This window comes from Lemur catta, chromosome 3 (genome assembly GCF_020740605.2).
Source record: "Lemur catta isolate mLemCat1 chromosome 3, mLemCat1.pri, whole genome shotgun sequence".
NCBI classification, from domain to species: Eukaryota; Metazoa; Chordata; class Mammalia; order Primates; family Lemuridae; genus Lemur; species Lemur catta.
This window is the reverse complement of record NC_059130.1, coordinates 113,283,146-113,305,623: the sequence shown is the minus strand read 5'-3', so window position 1 is coordinate 113,305,623 and position 22,478 is coordinate 113,283,146. Positions and strand designations below refer to the sequence as shown.

The 22,478-nt window shown below is 44.3% G+C and overlaps 1 protein-coding gene and 1 long non-coding RNA gene across 2 annotated transcripts in view; one reads left to right on the top strand and one right to left on the bottom strand.

The window, feature by feature from the left end:
- MICOS10 (mitochondrial contact site and cristae organizing system subunit 10) overlaps positions 1-9,516 on the top strand; it is a 30,409-nt gene extending 20,893 nt beyond the window's left edge. Inside the window, exons 2-4 of the mRNA XM_045548547.1 lie at positions 5,216-5,263; positions 6,261-6,370; positions 9,266-9,516. Of these exons, the coding sequence (XP_045404503.1) occupies positions 5,216-5,263; positions 6,261-6,370; positions 9,266-9,280 (173 nt within the window). The 3' untranslated portion in view covers positions 9,281-9,516. The remainder of the gene's footprint in view (positions 1-5,215; positions 5,264-6,260; positions 6,371-9,265) is intronic.
- On the bottom strand, positions 2,155-7,331 carry LOC123635904. The gene is made up of 3 exons (XR_006734245.1): positions 7,309-7,331; positions 3,673-3,771; positions 2,155-2,273 (listed from the first exon to the last, which is right to left on the bottom strand). It is a non-coding gene; the product is annotated as an uncharacterized LOC123635904 (long non-coding RNA).
- Positions 9,517-22,478: the final 12,962 nt, after the last annotated feature.

Genomic DNA, 22,478 nt, shown 5'->3' with positions numbered 1-22,478 from the left:
GCCGTCTGGCCAGGCCTGTCTCGCTGCAACACCAGTGCTCTTGCCTCTCTGCTCAGCAGCAGAGTGCAGCCCTCACTTTTTGAAAGTTATATCCTTTCTTTTTTTTTTTTTCTGAGACAGAGTCTCACTCTGTTGCCCAGGCTAGACTGCCGTGGCGTCAGCCTAGCTCAAAGCAACCTCAAACTCCTGGGCTCAAGTGATCCTTCTGCCTCAACCTCCCGAGTAGCTGGGACTACAGGCATACGCCACCATGCCCGGCTAATTTTTTCTATATATGTTTTTAGTTGTCCAACTAATTTCTTTCTATTTTTAGTAGAGATGGGGGTCTCACTCTTGCTCAGGCTGGTCTCGAACTTCTGAGCTCAAATAATCCTCCCGCCTTGGCCTCCCAGAGTGCTAGGATTACAGGCATGAGCCACCACGCCTCCTATGATCTTTTATAGAAATATTTCAAAGTGAATTTTTATATGATTGTTTTTGTTCCTCTCCAGACAATGAGTTGTTCTTCCTTCACTGAAAGTCCATTGGCAGTTGCAGCTTTTGCAAAGTTGATTCTGCAGGAGCACGTATCACTTCAACTTGTTCCATTTAGGGCTAACATCCAAAATACATTGCTACCCCAAGACTGCAATAAGATTATATAACCTACTGGTTAATTTCTGTGATTATTTTTTTTTCTAATTATTTGTGGTGAAGTAAAGCATTATGATCTGTGGCATGCTGAGAGCAAAGATATTTCTAAGTGGAAAATAAAGTTGCATTAAGCAACTGGGAATTGTAAGTGTAAAGGCCATCAACATGTATCATCCCCCACCCACCCGCCGCTTACTTACTTAAAAGGTGGTTTAAATCTACGGTTCCCAAAGCCAGTCCCTGTCTGTGGCCTGTTAGGAACCAGGCCATGTATCACTGTCTGAGCTCAACCTCCTGGTGCCAAAAAACTTGGGGACCACTGGCTTAAGGTGTATACTAGTGTACCTCTGTTGGTTGTTACCCTTTTAAATTTGTTATAAAATCCACTTAGGCATAAGATAAGGCAATATTGTATATATAGTTAGTGGGAGGAAAGTTCTCTGTTCTTCTGTTATTAAAATAGTATCAGATGAACTGTTAAGGAATTGCTCCTTCCTGACAATTTGTGTTTATCTACTAGCCAGTTTTATGATGTCCTTTTGGGTACGAAGCATGCATTAAATTGCATGGTTAGATTGATTTGGAGTAATTTCTTTTTGAGAGAATATGTGCCAATTCTTTTTCCTCTCCAAAGGAAGAAATAGTTTCAGACCATGGGCTCTGTGCCTAATGTCAATTCCATAAGGCTCCTCTGTTTTGTTTTTCTCCCCCGCCCATAACTGGACTTTGCCATGAGGAAGATGTGTACCTATGATCAGGCATTTCTTTACTTTAGGGTTATTTGTCATTTCAGAGAGCATGGACTTTTGAGAACAGGCTTAAGTTGGGGGAGGCAAAGTTATATAAACTGTATTCTTAGTTAAATATTTGCTTCCAGGGAAGGTGAAAAATGCTTTGTACTTTTTCCTTTGGCTTTTTTCCTCCTAAAGAGCTTGTCATGCAACAACAACAAAAAAGTGGCCAAAGGCAGAGAAAACTCTTCTATTTTCCATGTTGATTTGTTTTTATTGTAAGACAGACCTTTCATGTTTTATTGTTATGAAGTTTAAACCTGGCCTAGAGGTGCCAATCTTTAGTGGAAACAGCTGCAGAGTTGGTGTCCCCTGATCAGGTGGGACTTTCTTTGAAGCAACATGTTGCCTTTTAAAAGAGAATTGAGCATGTGAGAACTTGAATCTGTAAAACTCATCAGTTCCACCATTGTTTATCTCTTAAGTAACTGAGATAGCTAACTTTAAGTAAAACATTGCAATTAAAAATCATTTTTTTCTGAAGAAACTAGTCTTTGTTACTTTGTGTCTTAAAAATATAGAAATGAAAAAAAAAAATCACCCTTAAGAATTGAAGATAGCCCAATTTAACTGACACCATAGAGCACATTCCATGATAACTCTTTCTTTTGGCTGGTCTGAACTGCAATTTTGGTCTTGCATTTATACAACGGATAAAGGTTTGTAATAGGAACAAAACTGGATGGTTGGGCATATGTCTGAATTCTAGACATTGAAGATTTTCTACTCAGTATTGATTGATGTTGAAGCATTTCTCATCTTTTTGACTGAGCCATACTGGTAGCAGTGGACTTAGCATCATTCTTGATCTACTGCTAGGAAAAGTTGTGCATCAGAGAGCTTTCTTTCCTTGGGGGAAAATAGAAGAGACAAGCATGGAGTCAGAGGGACAAGAAAAATGCTGAAATATTTTCCTTTTGGGCTTTTGATTTCTTTGCCAAAAAATTGCCTCCAGATGGAGGAGAGCAAAAGCTCTGATTGTAAGCCATTATGTTTTTACTGGCCTACCTCCCCATCCCATTGCCTGGTTTGGAATCTGTAAGCCAGCCCAAATCCTTTACCTCATTTTCTAGTACCAATTTACTGTCTTACTCATCTTCCAGCTGCACGGGGTGAGGCAAGTTGCCCTGAAATCGAATGCTGTGCCATTTTATAATCCAGGCAACAGCAGATTCTTGCCAAGGAGTATCAGTATCAGTGGCTTCCATTTCTCTGAAGTTCTTGAATCACGCCTACCAGGTAGACTTCTTGTGTCTGTGACTTGTGTGGTAGGATTAGTCTGGGAATGAATCTAAACAAGCCCTTTTGGCTTTGTGTAGACTTGATACTACCCAGGTTGCCTAGTGTTCTCTGCTGTTGCTTGGGGAGCACAGTTCGTTTTGGGGATGTATCTTCACTGGCAGTTGAAATCTTGACACTCCAGTTTCTTTCAAGAGGTAGTGATTTAGGGGTTGAAACTGTAGGGGAATCCAGTGTCTGGGCATAGTGGGTACAGTGGCATTGGAGTCTGGCAGACTTGAGCCTGGCTCACTGCTCCACAACTAACTAAACAGAGTATCCTTGGGCAAGGTATTTTCTGCATTTGGAAAATAGGTTGTTTGGTTTAAAAGAATATTGGGGGGAAAAAGAGAATATTGAGTACTCATGGGTAATACTCAAACGTTAGTTCCTTTCTCTTTTTGTCATGTCAACCTTGATTACAGTATGTAAACTGACAAGTTTTCCACCGTTTTATTAAATTATATGGAAATTGTGATGACAAATGATTTTCAGATACTACATTTCAAAGTTTGGCACCAAAATAGTACCTAACACAGGATCTATTGGATAGGGCACAGTAAGGATTTTTAATTAAAATTTGTGTTTGTATAGGATACAATTACATATATATATTGAAACACACATCATGGCCACATATATATGGTCAGAGAGAATGATCAGAAGTCATTCTGTGTAAATAGCATAAATATTAAATACTTTAGGCTAACTAACACCAGCTGTATTGTGCATAGATGCAAAAAGAATTACTGGGATCAGAAAAGATGTAGATTAGCTTGCTTGCTCTTGATGAAGTTTTTTGCTTTTGGCGCAGAAGGGTCAGGGTGATTGAGGAGAACTTTGAATTTTTACACCGCACTAGCCTGAAATCATGGCTAGACAGAGAAGAAACTCTCAGAATTTCAATAGCACAAATTAGAGAACTATTAAGGCAAGTGAGAATCGGGACTTGTATGTGGCACTTACTTACAAAGAGGCTGGTCAGGGGCTCTGTTGGACCATGGAGCAGCACTCAGGAAAGGGCATCAGAAAACTCTGAAAGGTCTTTGAAAATCACTGTCCATCAAGTCTGAAAAATTAAAAAGAATCAGATTTTAGCTGTCTTCCTTGGCGTTGTAGCTTATATTTTTGATAATGGAGAAGTAAGTTTATCTTAAAGTATGGGACATGTATCACTATAGTAAGTGAGTGATTTTTTTTAAGTTGTATCACAGACAAATATTTTTAATATACTTTGAGAAAAAAGTGTAACACTCAAATCTATGATTATACCAATGTTATTATTTGAGGCTAAGTGTATTAAATACATGCATTGATTTTTTTTAAAGAAGTAAATAATAGTGCAGGTGGTGTGTGGATTTAGCAGAAATTACAAAGGTGGCACCAGAATGACCATGGTTTCAGAAATACTTGTAAAAATAAGGATTTTTTTTTTAAAGAACTTTCCTTTTTTCAAGCTTAGATTTCCTGTGAAGTTTAATTTAAAATTAGGTATTTAATTTTTTTCTACCAGACCACTAACAAAGGCTTATGTGTTTGTCTTTCATTTTAAAAGATAGCTGTTAAAAATGCTCTATGAGTAAAAAGAGGATTAATCTCCACATTTGGGGCTCTCAAGGCATGTCGCTTTCCTCTCTCTGGACACTGACTTGTGTGCTGGTGCAGCCTTTAGGAATTATTTTGGATCACTCGTTTCCATCTTCCTGAAAAAGTAGCTGCCACTCAAAGTGCTGAAGTGACAAGGGGAGCTTCGTGTCGCACCGTTTATCTGACGTTTTGGCTGTGGCACCCTTGTGTGGGGTGGGTAGGAGAGCCCAGGATGCAGAGAGGGTCTGTTCTAGTCAGTCTCTTGGCTTGTTCCCCTGCCCTCACCCCCCAGCCCACAACTTTTCTGGACAGAATGGGGAATAAAGTTTTTTTTTTTTTTTGAGACAGAGTCTCACTCTGTTGCCTGGGCTAGAGTGCTGTGGCATCAGCCTAGTTCACAGCAACCTCAAACTCCTGGGCTCAAGCAATCCTCCTGCCTCAGCCTCCTGAGTAGCTGGGACTACAGGCATGTGCCACCATGCCCAGTTAATTTTTTCTATATATATTTTTAGTTGTCTGGTTAATTTCTTTCTATTTTTTAGTAGAGACAAGGTCTCGCTCTTGCTCAGGCTGGTCTCAAACTCCTGACCTCAAGCGATCCTCCCACCTCAGCCTCCCAGAGTGCTAGGATTACAGGCGTGAGCCACTGCACCCGGCCTAAAGTTTTTATTTCATTTATTTCATTCGCCCTATGGGCAGGGGACCAAAGGCATTTATAAAGCCTCTGGCAATAAGAAAGGTTAGAAATGAGAAAATCAACTCCATACCTAATTATGAAAAAAATAATCTGCTTTATAATGTTCACATTTAAGAAATGTTGATGTTATCTTTGTCAAGTTTCTATTATTGTCACAGCAGTCTGTATTAAAAAAGAAAAAAAAGTTTCTATTATGAGGTTTAACATGTTTTTTTCTCCCTCTTTGTAGGTACTGGTTTGGGATTAGGAATTGTTTTCTCACTTACCTTCTTTAAAAGTAAGTTTGACTTTATTATCTTTTCAACATAATGTCATAGTATGTACATACACATAGCAGGGACACTTTTGGAAGATGTGTCTGAGTGGCTGCCATCCATTTATGGGGTTAGTTAGGTAGGCCAAAGAATGTGGACTTAAGAGGTCAAAATGGGTTGGGCATCTCCAGCTTCCCCCCCCCGGGGCACTGAGTCAGGGTTCCTGTTATCTTAAATATGATATCACTTCAAAAGCCTGTACTTGATGCCAGTGAGTCATTTGGCCAAATCCACATGCTTAAGTATTTCTAATTAATTATAATTTTTTCTAGAGGAACTTGAAAATGAGAGTCCTGTTTGCAGTAAAAACAAATAGACCAGAAATGCACATGCTTCTTGGCCAGAAATTCTCCTGAGCAAAGAGCAGGCAATATTCCTTTCATTCTGTGGAAGAACTTCTGAAGTTTAGATATTGAAGAGAAGTCAGAGGGGTTGCTTTGACCTCTTTCCATGAAGAACTGACAGGAAATATATAACAAGAGAATTATAATTAATATAGTGCTGATATGAAGTAATCATTTGCAGATTGGCTTACTATGATCAAAGGGTGTACATATTGGTGAAATTCTTACATATGTTTAGAATCCAAGCACCTTGCTGAAAGGTATTATTAGTTCTGATATGGTTAAGAAATTATTTACATTGAGCAGCTGATTAAAACTGATACAGAACTTGAAGGGTTCAACTGCGTCTACTGTTGACATATCGTACCACTTATTTTCCTTGAACCTAGCAACATAGGTACTTAATAAATATTTGCTAAATCAGTAAGTTTACTAATTAACACCCCCCCCTTTTGGCCATTGATGAAACATTGATAAATGTATGATTTATTATAGTTATCAGTATGATGCATATTGAGTATTTATTGAACCCTAAGCAAATGTATTGAAGGGGATTGGGGAGCTTTATTATCTCTTAATGGTTCCCTAGTGGGATTTTCCTTTTTCTGATCACTAGGAAGAATGTGGCCGTTAGCCTTTGGTTCTGGCATGGGACTGGGAATGGCCTACTCCAACTGTCAGCATGATTTCCAGGCTCCATATCTCCTACATGGAAAATATGTCAAAGTATGTACAAAATTTATATTTCTCATTCTGTTAGAAGGAAAAGAGGTTTCTCCTGAGCCCCTGAAGAATTCTTTAGAGTGTATGTGATGAATAAACTGTGTGTGTCATTGTGGCACCACTGAGATCCTAATTGCTCTTTGGCCTTTAGTGACATGAACACTGCTTTGGTATTAAAAATCTCTCCCCTGTGCCTTCAGATGGACATGTGCATTCAGGCATACACGCATATGTTAGCTGGCTGAAGTTAATGAACTTGCCCAGTGTTTATCATCAGTGGTAGACGTGTTAACTATCTGTGAGTAGCACTTTTCATTTAAGTTCTCAGAGTGTCCTGTAAACGTCTCACACATACTTAAGCTAAACCCCAAGACTACAGGGACTCGGCCATTATTCTGTTTTTTAATTGAAGAAGGCAGTTTTGACTGTAAGCCCTGCATGATTCTGCCAAAGTCCTATTCTTCAGGTGAATTTTTAATGCTGTAAACAAGCCAGAAAATTATTACCCATGTCTCAAAAACGAAGAAGGTAGCATGCTTCCTGAAGGGTTCACATGTAGCCACCTTTCCCTTTGCCTTTATTTATTTCTTTTTCTTTCTTTCTTTTTTAAGAGACTCTGTTGCCCAGGAGTGCAGTGGCATCATTACAGTTCACTGCAGCTTTGAACTCCTGGCCTCAAGTGATCCTCCCACCTCAGCCTCCCAAAGTGCTAGGATTACAGGCGGGCGCCACTGCAGCCACCTCCCTTTGCTTTACTTTAGATGATTGGTTACCCTGGAGTTTAAGTGACAGGATCATGGGAGCTGGGTGCTCAAGGGCAGAGGTGGTACTTACTTTTGTATCCCCAGGGTCTGAAACAAAGTAGGCACTTAAATAAATGTAAGATGAATGAATGAAGTAAATAGTCTATTAGAGGTAAATGCGAATGGTCTCAGACTTACTAAGGCATAATTCTTGTAGCAGCACAACCTTCACTGAAGAACTTCACACTCCCTGCATGCATTGAATCTTCCACTGTTCAGCTTACCTTTGAGCTAGAATCACTGTGATCCGGGCAGCAGCTGGAGGCTAGTGGAAAGAGCACAGAAGCTGGGAGACCTGGGCACAGACTAGGCGGTTCACTTCCGAGCTTCCATTTTCCACCCATAAAATGAGAGTAATAATTTCTACCAGTAGGGTTGTTGGGAGAATTAAATATGAAAATGAGGCGGGCACAGTGGCACATACCTGTAGTTTCAGCTACTTGAGAAGCCAAGACGGGAGGATTGCTTGAGGCCAGGAGTTCTAGACCAGCCTGGGGAACCTAGTGAGACCCCATCTCTAAAAGAAAAAAAAATCAAATATGAAGATGTTTTTAAGCTGTGAGGTGCTATATAAATAGAAACACTGGTTATTATAGTTGAGGCCAACCAAGAAATGGTGATTGACTTGTCCATTGTTCCACTATAATACCAAGTAGAGCGGAAAAATGTGGTACAAACACGTGTCCTAATTCTAGTCAAGGGCTGTAGCCACAAGGTCACCAAATCTCAAGCAGCGTCCTACCATGGCCCTGCAGCTTCCGTCGTAGAACCTGCTCACACTCTGGCAGCTGCCTGCCCACCGACCTGTGTGTGCTGGAGAGACAGTGGGAGCAGGGAGAGTTAATATTAATGAACCAACTCTGCGCCAAAGCAAGAGTGACGTCATCAGAGGAACAAGTGCAAGGAGAGGCGCAGCTGTGTGGCACCAAAGGCCATGACAGCCCCTCTCCATTCCTCCTGGCTCCTCACTTTCCTGGCACTAGAGCCAAGTGTGGGGAACAGAAAGGAGCAGGGAGAGGAGCTGCAGGTCTTTTAATTGTTTAAAATGTTTCCATTGTTCCAAACTCGGTTGTCAGGGATAATGGCTCAGGGGTGATTATATGCATATTATGTATTTAATGGCTGGGAGGTACTGTGGAAAATATTGTTACATTTTTTACAGGCTTACGTGTATTGCTCCAAAATGGCCTTGTAACTTTATCTGAACTTGAGTCTGAGCCTCGATGTTGTCATCCTCCACTTTCTCTGAAAAACAGAGCAAAATCCCAACTTGAGGTTTATTCAGTGTAGTCATACTGTGATAACTGCTCGTTAAGTGTCTGACGGGCCTGGTGGACCAACCTAGCTTTACATGCTTTCTCTCTGGACCTCCAGCGGATTTGTGAGAGGTGTTACTGTCTTCATGCAGCAGATGAGAAAACAGAATCTTACTGAGGTTAAGAAACTTGCCAAAGATCATGTAATTTGCAGACTGTTAGATTCGAGCCATGCTCTGCCCACTCCCTTGTGATTCTTTAGATAGGTTGGGGAGTAGTTATCCAGGTAGTGATGGTTTGGCCCTGTTCTACTCCTTTCCCACTCTTCTCCTTCGAAGATTAGGGGAGCTACTCTTCTGAACCTAGGTGAGGTGTATGCGGTCCTGTAGTGAGACAGTTTTAAAGCAAACAGTGTGGTAAGGTTTTTGGCCCCATTCATCCTTTGGGTCTGACCTGACACAGCAATTATTATATTTTTTAATAGAGACAGAGTCTCACTCTGTCATATAGGCTGGAGTGCAGTGGCATGATCACAGCCTAGTGCAGCCTCGAACTCCTGGGCTCAAGCGATCCTCCTTCCTCAGCCTCCCGAGTAGCTGGGACTACAGGTGGTCGCCACCATGTCCAATTTTTTTTTTTTAATTTTTATTTTCATAGAGACAGAGTCTCGCTATGTTGCCCAGGCTGGTCTTGAACTGCTGGCCTCAAGTGATCCTTCCGCCTTGGCAAAGTACCAGGCTTATAGGCATGAGCCACCTCGCCTAGCCAGACACAGCAATTAGAGAGGATTGTCCAGATGCTATCTGCGCGCTTCTAACCTGACTGCCCTTGCTTTACAGGAGCAGGAGCAGTGACTTACACCCGAGAACATCCCAGTGGGAGGAAAAGAGAAATCACGTTTATTCCTCAGGAATACTGAAGTGCCCTGGAGTAAGCTGACATTCTTCTGTAACAATGTTATCAGTAATGCTTTAAACTCCAGCACACTATTTATGTATTTGAAACCAAGTCTGTTTCTCGTTTTGTATTTTCTCTCTGGAAATTGTAAGGAAGTGGTCTTAAGAGAAATAAATTAAAAATAGGAAGCCCATTGCATGGCCTTCGTTTCTTTGCCTTTAGTCTCTGAGTGTCAGGGCTGTTTGAACTGCAGACAGCTGTAGCCTTCTGGTCACAACCTTTTTGAGAGCCCTCCTGAAACCACAGCCATTGTATGTTCTTCCCACTCTCCCCCTGAGGTGTAGTTTTCAGAACTGCTTCCACCTCATAAGTTGGAGGTTGGGGATTGCTGCTGTGTGTTCTGATGAAGATGACCAATGTCTTGAGGTGCCTTTCCTTGCTGTGGCAGCTCTTTGTGTGCTGTGCTCACCGTGGACCTGCAGGGCATGTCTCAGCTGTGCCTGCCGCACTGGGGTCCAACAGCTGCCGCATCATCAGGGGATGAAACTGACTGTGGACGGCCCACTTCATTGATGGCAAGTCCTGCAGCTTCGTGGAGCTTGACAGGGTCCAAGCTTCAGCCCTGGCGGGTGGAGAAGGCTCCAAGCACACCCGCCTGGCTGCAAGGCCATGTTTGGGGTTAATTTTATCTTCACTTAGCAGCTGAGGTTTGAGGACAAAAGGGCCATGTCTAATGCCCCTCTGTGAGTTTGTTCTTGTGATTTCACCTGAACAAGGTAGTCTGGACACAAAAGTAATATTTTAGCAATTTCCTCTGAAAATATACAGAACTCCAGAGGTCAGGCTTTCTTATCTGATTTCTTTTCTTTACAGTAAAATTAAGGTGGGCAGAGCTTGATCTTACTGCCCCTTTTTTCTGTAAGTATTGATTGAGCATCGACTATAAGCCAGACACTGTTGTAGGCAGCGTGGGTAAATGGATAAAAAGGACACGGGCCCCGCCTTCAAGGAGCTTAGAGTCTGATGGAAAGATAGACATGCAAACACTTAACGACTCTGAAAGAGAATCATTTCAAAGTGCAGTGAGAACAAAGAAGGAGCAGCCAAGTTTCCTTAGAACAGCCTCTTGGAGGACGGACCGTGTGGATTCGAAGTTGACTGAGGCATTCCAGCTGGACAGGGAAGGTGAATTCTGTGAAGGCTCAGGACCATGGAAGTTCATGTTATAGCCGGGAAACTACCCGCAGTCCAGTGTAGCCAGAGTGTACAGCAGCAAGGGGGTGTGTGTGGAGGGATGAGGCAGGCAGGGTACCCAGGTAGAGCTTGTGTGTGACCCCAGTTCTGGAACATTCATTAGACCTTAGTTCTTCTGAGTGCTGTAATGAGTTCATTCAGGGTAGCAGTGTACACTCCCCTTACCCCCCATTGTTCCTTCTCTCCTTCACCCCACTCCCCTTTCTAGAAAGGTGTGCTAGGCTCTGGACCTGAATAGGCAGCAGTGTTGCTCTGCCCTTAAAACTATCCAGGCTCTCTGGGCTTGTTTGCATTTTTGAATCCCCTAAAACCCAAAGATAATATGAACTTAGGACTGGAAGTCATGGCCACACCTTGCCATGGCCACTTGGCCCTCTTCGTTCCACGATCCAGACAACACATGTAACTAAAAATAATGTGGAACCTGTTTCATCCATTCCACTTACTTGTCTTCTCCATATTTGCTTTAAAAGTTAATATCCCCCCACATTTTTCCACCGTTTTTTCATCTTCAGGCAGAGAGAAGAATAACAGGTCCCCTTCCAAAAGAGACAAAGTCAGAAAACAAAATGTGCCCACAAATCCTCTAGGTATGTCAAAATCCTCTAGATGTGGAGTGGCAAGGGATGTGGGAATCAAGCTTCTCTGTCTCACTAGTTGTCAGATCGTAGGCGTTTATTTGGATGGATCCCTTTGCCCAGCACCTTTGAAACACCACTGAAGTGCTCTGGGACGCTGTCAGCTCCGTGAGGGAACATCTGGGCGAAGGCCAGCCAAAGGACGCACTGGCTGTTTGCTTTAATTCCGGAGTACTTCGTATTCCCACCTTGTAGCCCTTAGCAGAGACTGGCCCAGAGCACCTGCTTGATCTTGTCCCTACTCCCTGCCCACATCTCAAATCAACCTTCAGAAAGTCCCAGCTTATTGGCAAAGGCACACATTCTGTTCCACTTCAAGTTTCATTAGAAATTCAAGTCCTCCAGGGCCCTGTTCCCTTGTGGGCTTGTACAACTTTCACTTTGCTTCTTGTCTGCCTTCTGGAACCAAGTACAAGGAAATTCATGGTTTTGGAGAGAGAGTGATGGGAACCCAGCTGGGCACAGGATCCTAGGATAAGGCTGTGGCGCCCCAAAAGTGGCCTACTCTGCCAACATACATAAATACATACAGTCTGAGCTTGACACTGTGTAATTTGGCCCAGAACAATATGTATTTTGAACTCATTTAGGTGAATGACTTTGGCATTCCAAGTACCCACCGGGGGGAGCCTTTATCAGGCTCTATTTGCCTTATGCAGAAGTATGTCTTTCTTCTGAGAAATGGCCTCAGAACACACTCTGCTGAGCTGTCTCCTTTAGTGAGTGTCATCTTCTCCTCCATTTCAAAAGCTCCAAGGATGCAGTCTTGAAATCCCGCTGGTAGGAAGAGCAGGGATCGGGAATTGGGGGGGGTGATGACTGTGTAGCTTTGCTTCTAGTTTTCCCAAGCCTCACTGTTTACATTTTTTTTTTTTATGTAACCAAGCCATAATTGCATTTTACTTGTCGTGGTTCAATCTGATTGTATTGTTGAAGGACTATTTTTGAACCTGTCCAAATAAACTCTGCAAAGTACTTCCACAAGGATGTTACTCCATGGGGCTGGGGCAGCCTTCGTCCTGAATGGTGCTGAGACACATGGTTTCCTGTTGCATGCTTTCTAATTACATAAATGTAAAGGGGTGGGAGGGAGAAAGTGGAAATTCTAAGTACCAAAAGGAATGTTAAATTTAGAATAATAAGCTCATCTGGAAGCTATCACCACTTTTTTCTTCAAGTGTGCTACAAGCACCACTTCCCCTCAGACCCAAAGAATGGTGTCGGGGTAAACACAGACCTGGCAGGAGCAGGGGAGAAGTCCCATGTTCAATGCATGGGCTCTGTGTTAAACAAGCATGAGAGTCAGTGATGACCGTTCCCGCAGTCAAGCACCTTGAAGGAAGAGGACGGACAGGAACCAAGGGGGAGGCATTGCTGTCAAGCAGGAAGGCCATAGGATTTGGAGTCAGGACCTGGGTCCAACTTCCGACTCCACCCCTTGTGACCAGGGGGAGTTTCCTTAACCTTTTCAAACTCTAGTTTCCTTGTCTGTAAGGGGGAAAAAATAATTCCTACCCTGTAGGTTTTAAGGGTCAAATATATGCACTAACACAAGTGTTTAAAAAGAGGCTGTTGCTATATGAGTCAAAATAAAGTGCATGGTATTAATGGTAGATAGGGACTGTTCCAGAACAGGAAGAGGGCATAATCACTGGGCTCAAGGAATTGGCTCCTAGGGTTGAAATTAGCAAGTCTGAAGGAGAGAATGAGTGCCTCAAGTGAGTGCCTGGTAATAAAAACCTAAAAGTTGTTGGAAAACACTGTGCATCTTCATAAGTGTTAGTGTCATTTATTTTCGCACTACTCCATTGAATTACATATGAGTAAGGCCACTGTGACTCCTCCGAAACCCCACCCTAGCTTTTTGAAAAATCAGAGTTATTTACCGAGTCCACAGTCTTGGAGCTAGGCTAGGAGGGAAGGAGGGAAAAAGACACTGAAGAAATAGAATGGGAACCTGAGAACTCCTCAAGGAGCTTCCGGCCTTGTAGGAACCATGACTATTACTGAGCATTTGTGTTCAGGATAATTGGCCTCAATTGTTTGATCCTCGAGGAGTTCAGAGCAAGAAGGTGTAAGTGGGGGAAGGAGATGTCAAGAATTCTTGAAGGAGGTGTGGGCAGGTGATGAGTCTTTAATAGGGAAGAAATTGAGGCCTGGAAAAAAGAGCTCATTATCAACTGTCAATCAAGTGATCTTTCTCTATTCCTGGTCTAGCCAGTTTGAGCCAGGCAGAACATATATCATGACGCTTAATTTTTACAACAATCCCATGACAGAAGTACTATTATCCTCATTTTATAGAAGAAGAAACAGATTTTGGAAGGATAAATTAACCTGCCCAAAGACAAGCAGGTAAAAAGTGATTCAGGCAGAATTTTAACCTGATACCAGAATCCAGATTTTTATCTACTCTCTATGCTGGTCAAAAGCTGTTTAAACTGGGAAGGATCATTCCAAAGTGATTTGAGCCAGTTTACACCTGATTTGACACACTTAAACATTGAAACGGATCAGAGCCAGTTTCATTGAGTTTAAATTGATAAGAATAAGTTGATTCAAGTTGAAATTAGCTGTATTTATTAAAAACATAATTCCTGTGTTTACTAATAAGAAACATTATCAGAGTTTCAGGTCGGTGTTACTGGATGAGTTTTGCTAAATCCTTACAAATGTAATAAAGCATCACGATATTTTATTGGCCTATGCATCTTAATAACTGCATACTTTTCAATTAGATTTTTTGAGACAATTTATAAACCATAAAATGCACCCATCACTAGATACAAAAAGAAAACCCTTTTTATAATGTATACTGGTAATAATTACTACTTTTATATTTCACTTTTAAGGGGTTAAGTTTTTTTGTAACGTTTGATTTCGATATAGTTTTTTTTACACTTACAGAAAAGTTGTGAAAATAATACAAAGAACCCTTTTGGACCTTTTACTCATGTTCACCAATTGTTCACGTTTTCCCCCATTTTCTTTTTTTTTTTTTTTTTTTTTTTTTTTTTTTTTTTGAGACAGAGTCTCACTTTGTTGCCCGGGCTAGAGTGAGTGCCGTGGCGTCAGCCTAGCTCACAGCAACCTCAGACTCCTGGGCTTAAGCGATCCTACTGCCTCAGCCTCCCGAGTAGCTGGGACTACAGGCATGAGCCACCATGCCCGGCTAATTTTTTTGTATATATATTTTTAGTTGGCCAGATAATTTCTTTCTATTTGTAGTAGAGACGGGGTCTCACTCTTGCTCAGGCTGGTCTCGAACTCCTGACCTCGAGCGATCCACCCGCCTCGGCCTCCCAGAGCTAGGATTACAGGCGTGAGCCACCGCGCCCGGCCCCCCATTTTCTTTATTCTGTGTGTGCATGTGTGCTCACGCACAGTATTTTTGAGCCATTTGAGAGTAAGTTAGAGACATCGTGCCGTTTACCCCAATACCCCAATATATATTATCTAAAGGTCTCCTGTGTATGTAATATGAGTATAAATGGGCTGCTTTTATAGTCTCAATCTTTGTCTACCTGCATACATACACGTCTTCCAGTTTCTGTCCTTCCTTGCCCTCTAGCTTTTCTGCTGTCTGTATCTCTGGATATGATCAAGACCCAGAGTACATTTTTATTATAATATTTAAGGGATAGTTTTATTCTTCTTATTTTTCAGTTAGATGGTTGAGGTTAATGTTTTCTATATTTTTTAAAGCTCTTAAATTAACTAGCTTTTTAAGTTAGTGGCCCTGACTGATCATTCTATGGGTCAGTGACTTTCAATCAGAAGAAAAGCTTCCCCAAATTCTTACCATAGAGCATCCTCTGTTCTCATCCGAGCTTCCCTGGGTCACTGTGTAATCATGAGAAAGTCACTTGATCTCTCTGGGTCTCATTGTAAGATGGTTGTAATGATCCTATCCCTTCCTGCCACACAGTGCAGATGTGAGGTCAGGCACCCTGTTATTAGGGAGAAAAGTGACATAGCCAGCTGAATAATATTATTTTATAATAGAATCAATATATAATAAATTAGATTAAAAAATCACCCCCCATCTGAACTGGAAGTATACCAATTGTACTATCACATGATGGACTCTTCTTTGTTTTTTGTTTTTTAGATTCGAGGTCTCAAGGTCTCACTATGTTGCTCAAGCTGGTTTCAAACTCCTGGCCTCAAGCACTCTTCCTGCCTCAGCCTCCTGAATAGCCGGGATTTACAGGCATGAGCCACTACCTGGCTACTGATAGACTTTTTTTTTTCCTTTTGAAAAAGGGGTGGGGGATTGTGGGGAGGGGTGTTCAGTTGCCTTGTTTGTTTTTTCTGTTTAGACAGAGTCTCACTCTGTCACCTGGGTAGAGTGCAGTGGCGTCATTGTAGCTCACTGCAACCTCTAACTTCTAGGCTCCAGAGATCCTCCTGCCTCAGCCTCCCAAGTAGCTGGGACTACAGGTGCATGCCGCCGTGCCTGGCTAATTTTCGTATTTTTTGTTAGAGACACAATCTCAGTTTGTTGTGCTGGCTGGTCTTGAACTCCTGGCCTCAAGTGATCCTCCCACCTTGACGTCCCAAAGTGCTGGGATGACAAGTGTGAACCACCGATCCCAGCCCCTTAACCCATTCAGATGCTCCTCTTGAAGACTAGGAGGTAGAGTAACAGAAAGTAAAGACCGAATATGTCAATCAGCAGCCATATCTATTAAGATCTCTTGACTCCTCTCCTTGGGCCCCCAAAACCAACCATAAAATTGCTTTTTGGCCTGGACCTGTTATCTGTAAAGCCTCAATTTGAGCCTTGGGGAATTTCTTTGACTTTGCCAGAATCTCTGCAGGTCTTCCAAATGGCTGCCCAGCCTTCAACATCTCCCCCTCCCACCAGTCTTAACACTATTTCATGTATGTTGTTTTCTGTTCAGAAATTTTCAGTGGCACCCCAATATGCACAGAATGTAGGTCCAAATTTCTCAGCCTGGCATTCAAAGCCATCCACTCTGATCTCTACCTTCTGGTGGAATAGGATAGGGGCTGACACAAAACACAATGGTGATCTAGCACCTCTTATGTTATCCTGGATAGAGGTGGGGCCCATTCTACTAAGTGAAGTATCACAAGAATGGAAAGACAAGCACCACATGTACTCAACCATCAAATTGGTATTCACTGATCAATACTTAAGTGCAGGGCCGGGCGCGGTGGCTCACGCCTACAATCCTAGCACTCTGAGAGGCTGAGGCAGGAGGATTGCTCAAGGTCAGGAGTTCAAGACCAGCCTGAGCAAGAGCGAGACCCCGTCTCTACTAAAAATAGAAAGAAATTAGCCGGACAACTAAAAATATATAGAAAAAATTAGCCAGGCATGGTGGCGCATGCCTGTAGTCCCAGCTACTTGGGAGGCTGAGGCAAGAGGATCACTTGAGCCCAGGAGTTTGAGGTTGCTGTGAGCTAGGCTGACGCCACAGCACTCTAGCCTGGGCAACAGAGTGAGACTCTGTCTCAAAAACACAAAACAAACAAAAAATTTAAGTGCACATATAGTAGTAACATTCATCGGGTGTCGGGCAGGTGGGAGGGGGGAGAAGGGGATGGGTGTATTCACACCTAATGGGTGCGGTGCGCACCGTTTGGAGGATGGACATGCTTGAAACTCTGACTCGGGCGGGACAATGACAATATGTAATCTAAACATTTGTACCCCTGTAATATGCTGAAATAAAAAATTTTTAAAAAAGATAGGGGCTGAGAGCAGGGCCTCTGGAGCCAGACTTGGGGGCTGGGTTGCATTTCAATTCTGCCACTTATTAGCTATGGGGCCTTGGGAGTTATTTACCCTTTCCATGCCTCAGTTTGCTTATCTGTAAGTGGGAATGATGATAATATCTACCTCAAGAGGTTACTACCTATATGAGAATTAATAATAATATATGAAACAGTGCCTGGCACAGAGGAATGTTAGAACACTACTGCCCCACCCCAATCTATTCTCCACACAGCAGCCAGTGTGAAAACATAAATTGGACTATATCAGTCCTCTGCTCACATCCCTCCCATGGCTTCTCATCACATTTGGAGAAAAAGCCAAAATCCATGCAGTGGACTCCAAGACCCTACAAGACCTGGCCCTCCTGGCACCTCTCTGACCCTGATTCCCACTAGAATCTCCCTTGCTCCTCTGTTCCAGTCCTCCTGTCCTTGCTGTTCCTGAACAGACTGGCCCCTTCCCACCCCAGGGCCTTTGTACTTGCTACTCTGCATGGACCACTCTTCTCCCAGATGGCCACACACTTTGCTCCTTTGCTTCGTCCAAGCCTTTACTCAAATGTGGCCTCCTCAGTGAGACCTTCCCTGACCATTCTGTTTTTTGTAATCCTCCCCTACTCATGTACACCCTAACTTCCTTCCCTGCTTGCTTTTTCTTTATGACATTTTATTTACCCACATGTTTTGTCGGTTGTCTTCTCCCACTAGAATGTAAGCTCCCTGAGGGCAGAGATTTTCACTCCTGTATCCTTAGCACCTAAACAGAGCCTGGCACATAGTAGGCATTTAATAAATATTTGTTGAGGAACTAATTATTAGTATATTAACTCTATTTCAATCAAACTACCTGCTGCTAGTTACTTATTTATGAAACACCCTTGCTTAGGGGAGTCAAATGTTCTTCAAACAAAGAAGTTTCATCTCACAAGCCAAAGGTCTCTTCCTGGAGGTGACTGCCTAGAGGAGCTGTGTTAAGAAGGATTCTGAGGCCGAGCGTGGTGGCTCTTGCCTGTAATCCTAGCACTCTGGGAGGCCGAGGTGGGAGGATTGCTTGAGGTCAGGAGTTCAAGACCATCCTGAGTGAGAGAGACCCTGTTTCTACTAAAAATAGAAAAACTTAGCCGGGTGTGGTGGCATACACGCGTAGTCCCAGCTACTCAGGAGGCTGAAGCAGGAGAATCACTTGAGCCCAGGAGTCTGAGGTTGCTGTGAGCTATGATGATGCCACTGTACTCTAGCCAGGGTGACAGAGTGAGACTTTGTCTCAAAAAAAAAAAAGATTCTGAGAATCTGAAACTGTTTCAGTGCCAGTGAAGAAAGTGGGATGTTAATGCTGTCTGCTACTGTGGTTTGGAGGACTGAGGGCCACACATTTATCAAATGCAAATCCTTTTTTGGGGTCATCTTCTTTCTTAGCATGGACTGCCCAATTCTTGTGCATATCTCAGGCCCTGCTCAAATCCCAGCTTTTCCAGCAGGCCCCTGGGATTTCTCCCTTCTCTGAATGCTCATGCCTGGGCAGCTTCCTTGCAATGCACTTTTCCTTTGTTCATTTGTGTTCCTGTCCTTTTCCTCCTTAGAGGACAGCTCTTAGCCTAATCCCATGTCTAGTACCTTGCACCGTGCCAGAGACATGGTAAGCAGTCTAAAAAAACACTGTTCCACTCGACTTTTTAGGAGGAAAGTAACAAACTTCTTCAAATCAGCTTGCGATTGTAAGATAGAAGCTCATAGAATGCAAGGAAAAAAATAGATGAACAGTGAGGGATGCACAGGCAAGAACCAGGCCCTCGTTGGCTTCGTCTGCAGCCAGAGTTCTCTAGAATTCTGCCCTATGGGATTCAGCTCTCCCACAGGGCCCGGTGCCCCTCCGTTCAAATTCTTCAGAGAGAGAACTCGGTAGGCCCCGCCTTGGTCAGTGTCCACTCTGGTCCCACCCCCTCTGGCCAAGAGGGGCCTTCACGGATGACAAGCACGGCTGCTGGGTGCCCTGGGTGCGCGTGTCCCGTGGCCGGCGGCCAGCTCCCCAGCGGAAGGGCTGGGCAGACACATGGGCCTCAGTCTTCCATGCCTTCTTTTTCTCCAACTCCCGTGTTTCTAAAAAGGGGTCATTTCAATGAATTTATCTGGAGCACAAAAACCTTAAGGAAAAAAATGCTGTTCTGTGGAATATTAAATATGCACAGAAGGACCAACTCTTGAGGAGGGAGAAAAATTCTCCCGCTCGCTGTGGATATGGGTGGGGCCGCTGGGAGCTGAGGATTAGAAGAAAGAGAGTGGGAAAAAAACTGGAGAAGTGACATCATGAAAGAATTGATTTGCCTCATTTCTTACCTGAATCATTGATTGAGAAGAGAACCAGATGCCGCCCACCACGATGGCAGCCTTGCTTACCACGTTCACCACGGGTGACAGGCACTGGCCGTTGGCTGCGTGGAGGAATTCTAGGCCTCGGGCCCACCGAGCCCAGCTCCGTGCTGTCGCGTGGCAGCGTGGTCATGGTGTTACTGTGGGGTCAGGTAACCCCAGCTGAAGGAAACAGGGAGAATCAGCTCCACGGGGTGGGGCAGTCGCAGGGAAGAAGGAAGCAAACAGGTGGAGGGAGAAGTGGGCTGCTGGGGTAGGCTCACTCCCTTGTGCCCTTGTCACCCCTTCCCTGGCATTTAGACCACGCTTCCAGTACCATCACTGTGTTCATTTTTACAGATAAGGAAGTAGCCATGGCTACCACGATCCACTGCCTCCTGGAAGTGGAAAAGGACAGTCGTAAGAGTCAGATAGACTTGAGTCTACATTTCTACTCCAGAATTCCTGGAATTGAGTTCTCATCTCTCACCCTCCTCTCTCCCCTCACCTCCCCCATTCTCAGCACCGGATCCCTCTTCTCGGTTCTTGGTCTCCCACCTACCTACAAAGGGCATTTTAAAGTTTTCCATGGGGCCAAGGCCCCACAGGATCCCGGGGCCTCGTTCCTGCTCTCCCATCGAGGCCGAGAGCTCACTCCCCACACCCTCAGCAGCCCTGGGGAGGGGGAGCCTGCGGTGCGGCTGCCTTGTCCTGCTGCTCCCGAGCCCAGCAACAGGAGGAAGAGGCAAGAGGACACAGTCCAGGGAAGGGGCTCAAAGGCAGAATATCTGGTTCTGGTCCCGGATCTGCTACTAAATTGCTGAGTGAATTTGGGTAAATCCTTTTCTTCTATGAGAAAGGCTAACACAGCCTCAGTAGCTTCCACTTCCTGAGAGCCAAGCAAGTGCCAGGCTCTGCTTCCCGTTCACGCCTCCCAGTGAATTCTCATAGTCATCCTGGGGACGGGTGCTATTAAAATTCTTATTTTCCAGTTGAGGAAACTGAGGCTCATGAAGTGCATTGCTAGAGTAAGGTGAGAAAGCTTTGTGCTAAAGCCTGGATTTGATCCGGGGACTCTGACTCCTGTGCCATGTATACATGAGCCTCCCTAAAATCGCTTTCATTTTATGCAGCACGTGCTTTTTCCAAGAACTGTGCTGGGCACTTTGCATCCATTTATCTCCTTGAATCCTGACTTCTTCTTATTATAATCTCACCTTAAATGTCACCTCTTTGAGATATCTTCTGAGGCTTTTCAATAATTTCGTCCCTCCTCCACTACGACGTCACCCACTCTGGCTTAGTTCCTTCATAATGCTTTGATTATGTGACATCCATTCCACTGTTTATTGTTACACTTTCTGCCTTCTTGTGGCAGAGCACAAGATCCCTGAAGGCTCCTAGACCTTATTGGTCTAGTCTAATAACCTCTGTGCCTGTCTGGCACATGGTAGGCACAATGAATATTTGTGCAGGCTGGGCGTGGTGGCTCACACCTGTAATCCCAGCACTTTGGGAGGCTGAGGTGTGAGGATCACTGGATCCCTGGAGTTTGAGGTTGCAGTGAGCTGTGATGATGCCAGTGCACTCTGGCCTGGGTGACACAGCAAGACTCTGTCTCTAAAAAAATTAAAATCTTAAAAAAATTTGTTCAATAAATGAATGAATCCTGACAACAAATTTATAGAGAACATACCATTACTAACTGCCTTATACAGATAAGAAAACCAAGGCCTGGGTGTGAAACAACTTGCATGGATTCCCACAGTCAGGAGGTGATGCAGCATGATTCAAACCCAAGCAAGGAGCCTTCAGAACCTCCCATGAGTCCTAACGGCCCCTCCCAGCTCCAAACCTGGAAGTGTGAACATTCTTGGTCTCTATCTTGAAGAGGAAAGAGAGACTATGCACCAACCCTATGGGCTGGCCTGGGAAGAAGGCCTCTGCTTGTTTTCATTCTCATTCTCCAGCGGAGAGTGCAGAGGTTTGGACCCCTGGTGAGGCCAGACTGACAGGATTAGAGGAAACAGCTGGCCTGAGCCCGTGCCCTGCAGGAGGGAGCTCACATTCCCGGGACTCAGGGAGGGAGCAGCTCCCCACAGCCCAGTCACATTCCAGGTCGGTCATTTTCCTGAGCCCAGATGTTTGCTAATGAGCTGGGGAGAGGGGCTTTCAGCCCTCAGCCCAGCTCTGGGCCCCACATTACCTCGGCCCCAAGAGGCTGGCCCAGGGCCAGCAGGCTCTGGCCTCATGCCCATGCCCTGTGCCAGCCAGGCCTGTTGGGGCAGCTGGAACGCTGCTGCCAACCAGGTGCATCTCCTCGAGCTTGGAGCCTCTGACGTGACTGGTTCTGCCTTTCCCACTGAGGGCCCACTACCCTGGGTCCCATTGGTGCAGCATCCCCACTGTGGCCTGATAGGAGGGGCACTGAGGCTGCCTCAAGGGTGTGGTGGGCACGGGAGTATGGGCTTTGGCATTGACAGGTCTGGGTTCAAGTCCAGTCACTAGCAATGTGGTCTCGGGCAGGGAGCTATACTTTTTGGTGCCTTGATTTTTCTCATCTGTAAAATGGGAACAATGATGGGATTGTGGTGAGGATTAGAGGAGATAAAGCAGACATAGTGCTTTGTATAATGCCTGGCACAAAATGTAGCTGTTGACAGACATTATTAACAAGTCACCTGCCAGGCCCCCTGCCCATATTGTAGCCCTCCCGTAGTTATCAGCCTTCACCAGACAGATGCGACTCAACTCCAAAGCCCATGTCTTTGATTAGGTGACCGGTGTTTGAGAGTGGTGGGCTGCGCTGTCGCACTGCCTGGGAGTCCTAACTTCTTGGTCGTGTGTGATCTGACAAGCTTCAGTAGCTCCACAATCAGCTTCCTGTCATGCAAGAGTGGATTTTTACCAAATGTAGACGTTCACTCCCCACCTTGCCCAGGGTCCACATGAAGAATGGTGGTGGTAAACTTTGCCTGCAAAATGTAAATATTTCCTGAGTGCCTACTGTATACAATGCAGAGAGGCTGGTTTCTGCTGTACGTGGCCGTCCTGTAGACGATAGCTGGCATGGCCTCTAACTGTGTGACTTTAGGTGAGTTACTTAACCTCTCTCTAAGTCTTGGTTTTTTCACTTATAAGATGGGGATAACAATACTCTTTATCTCAG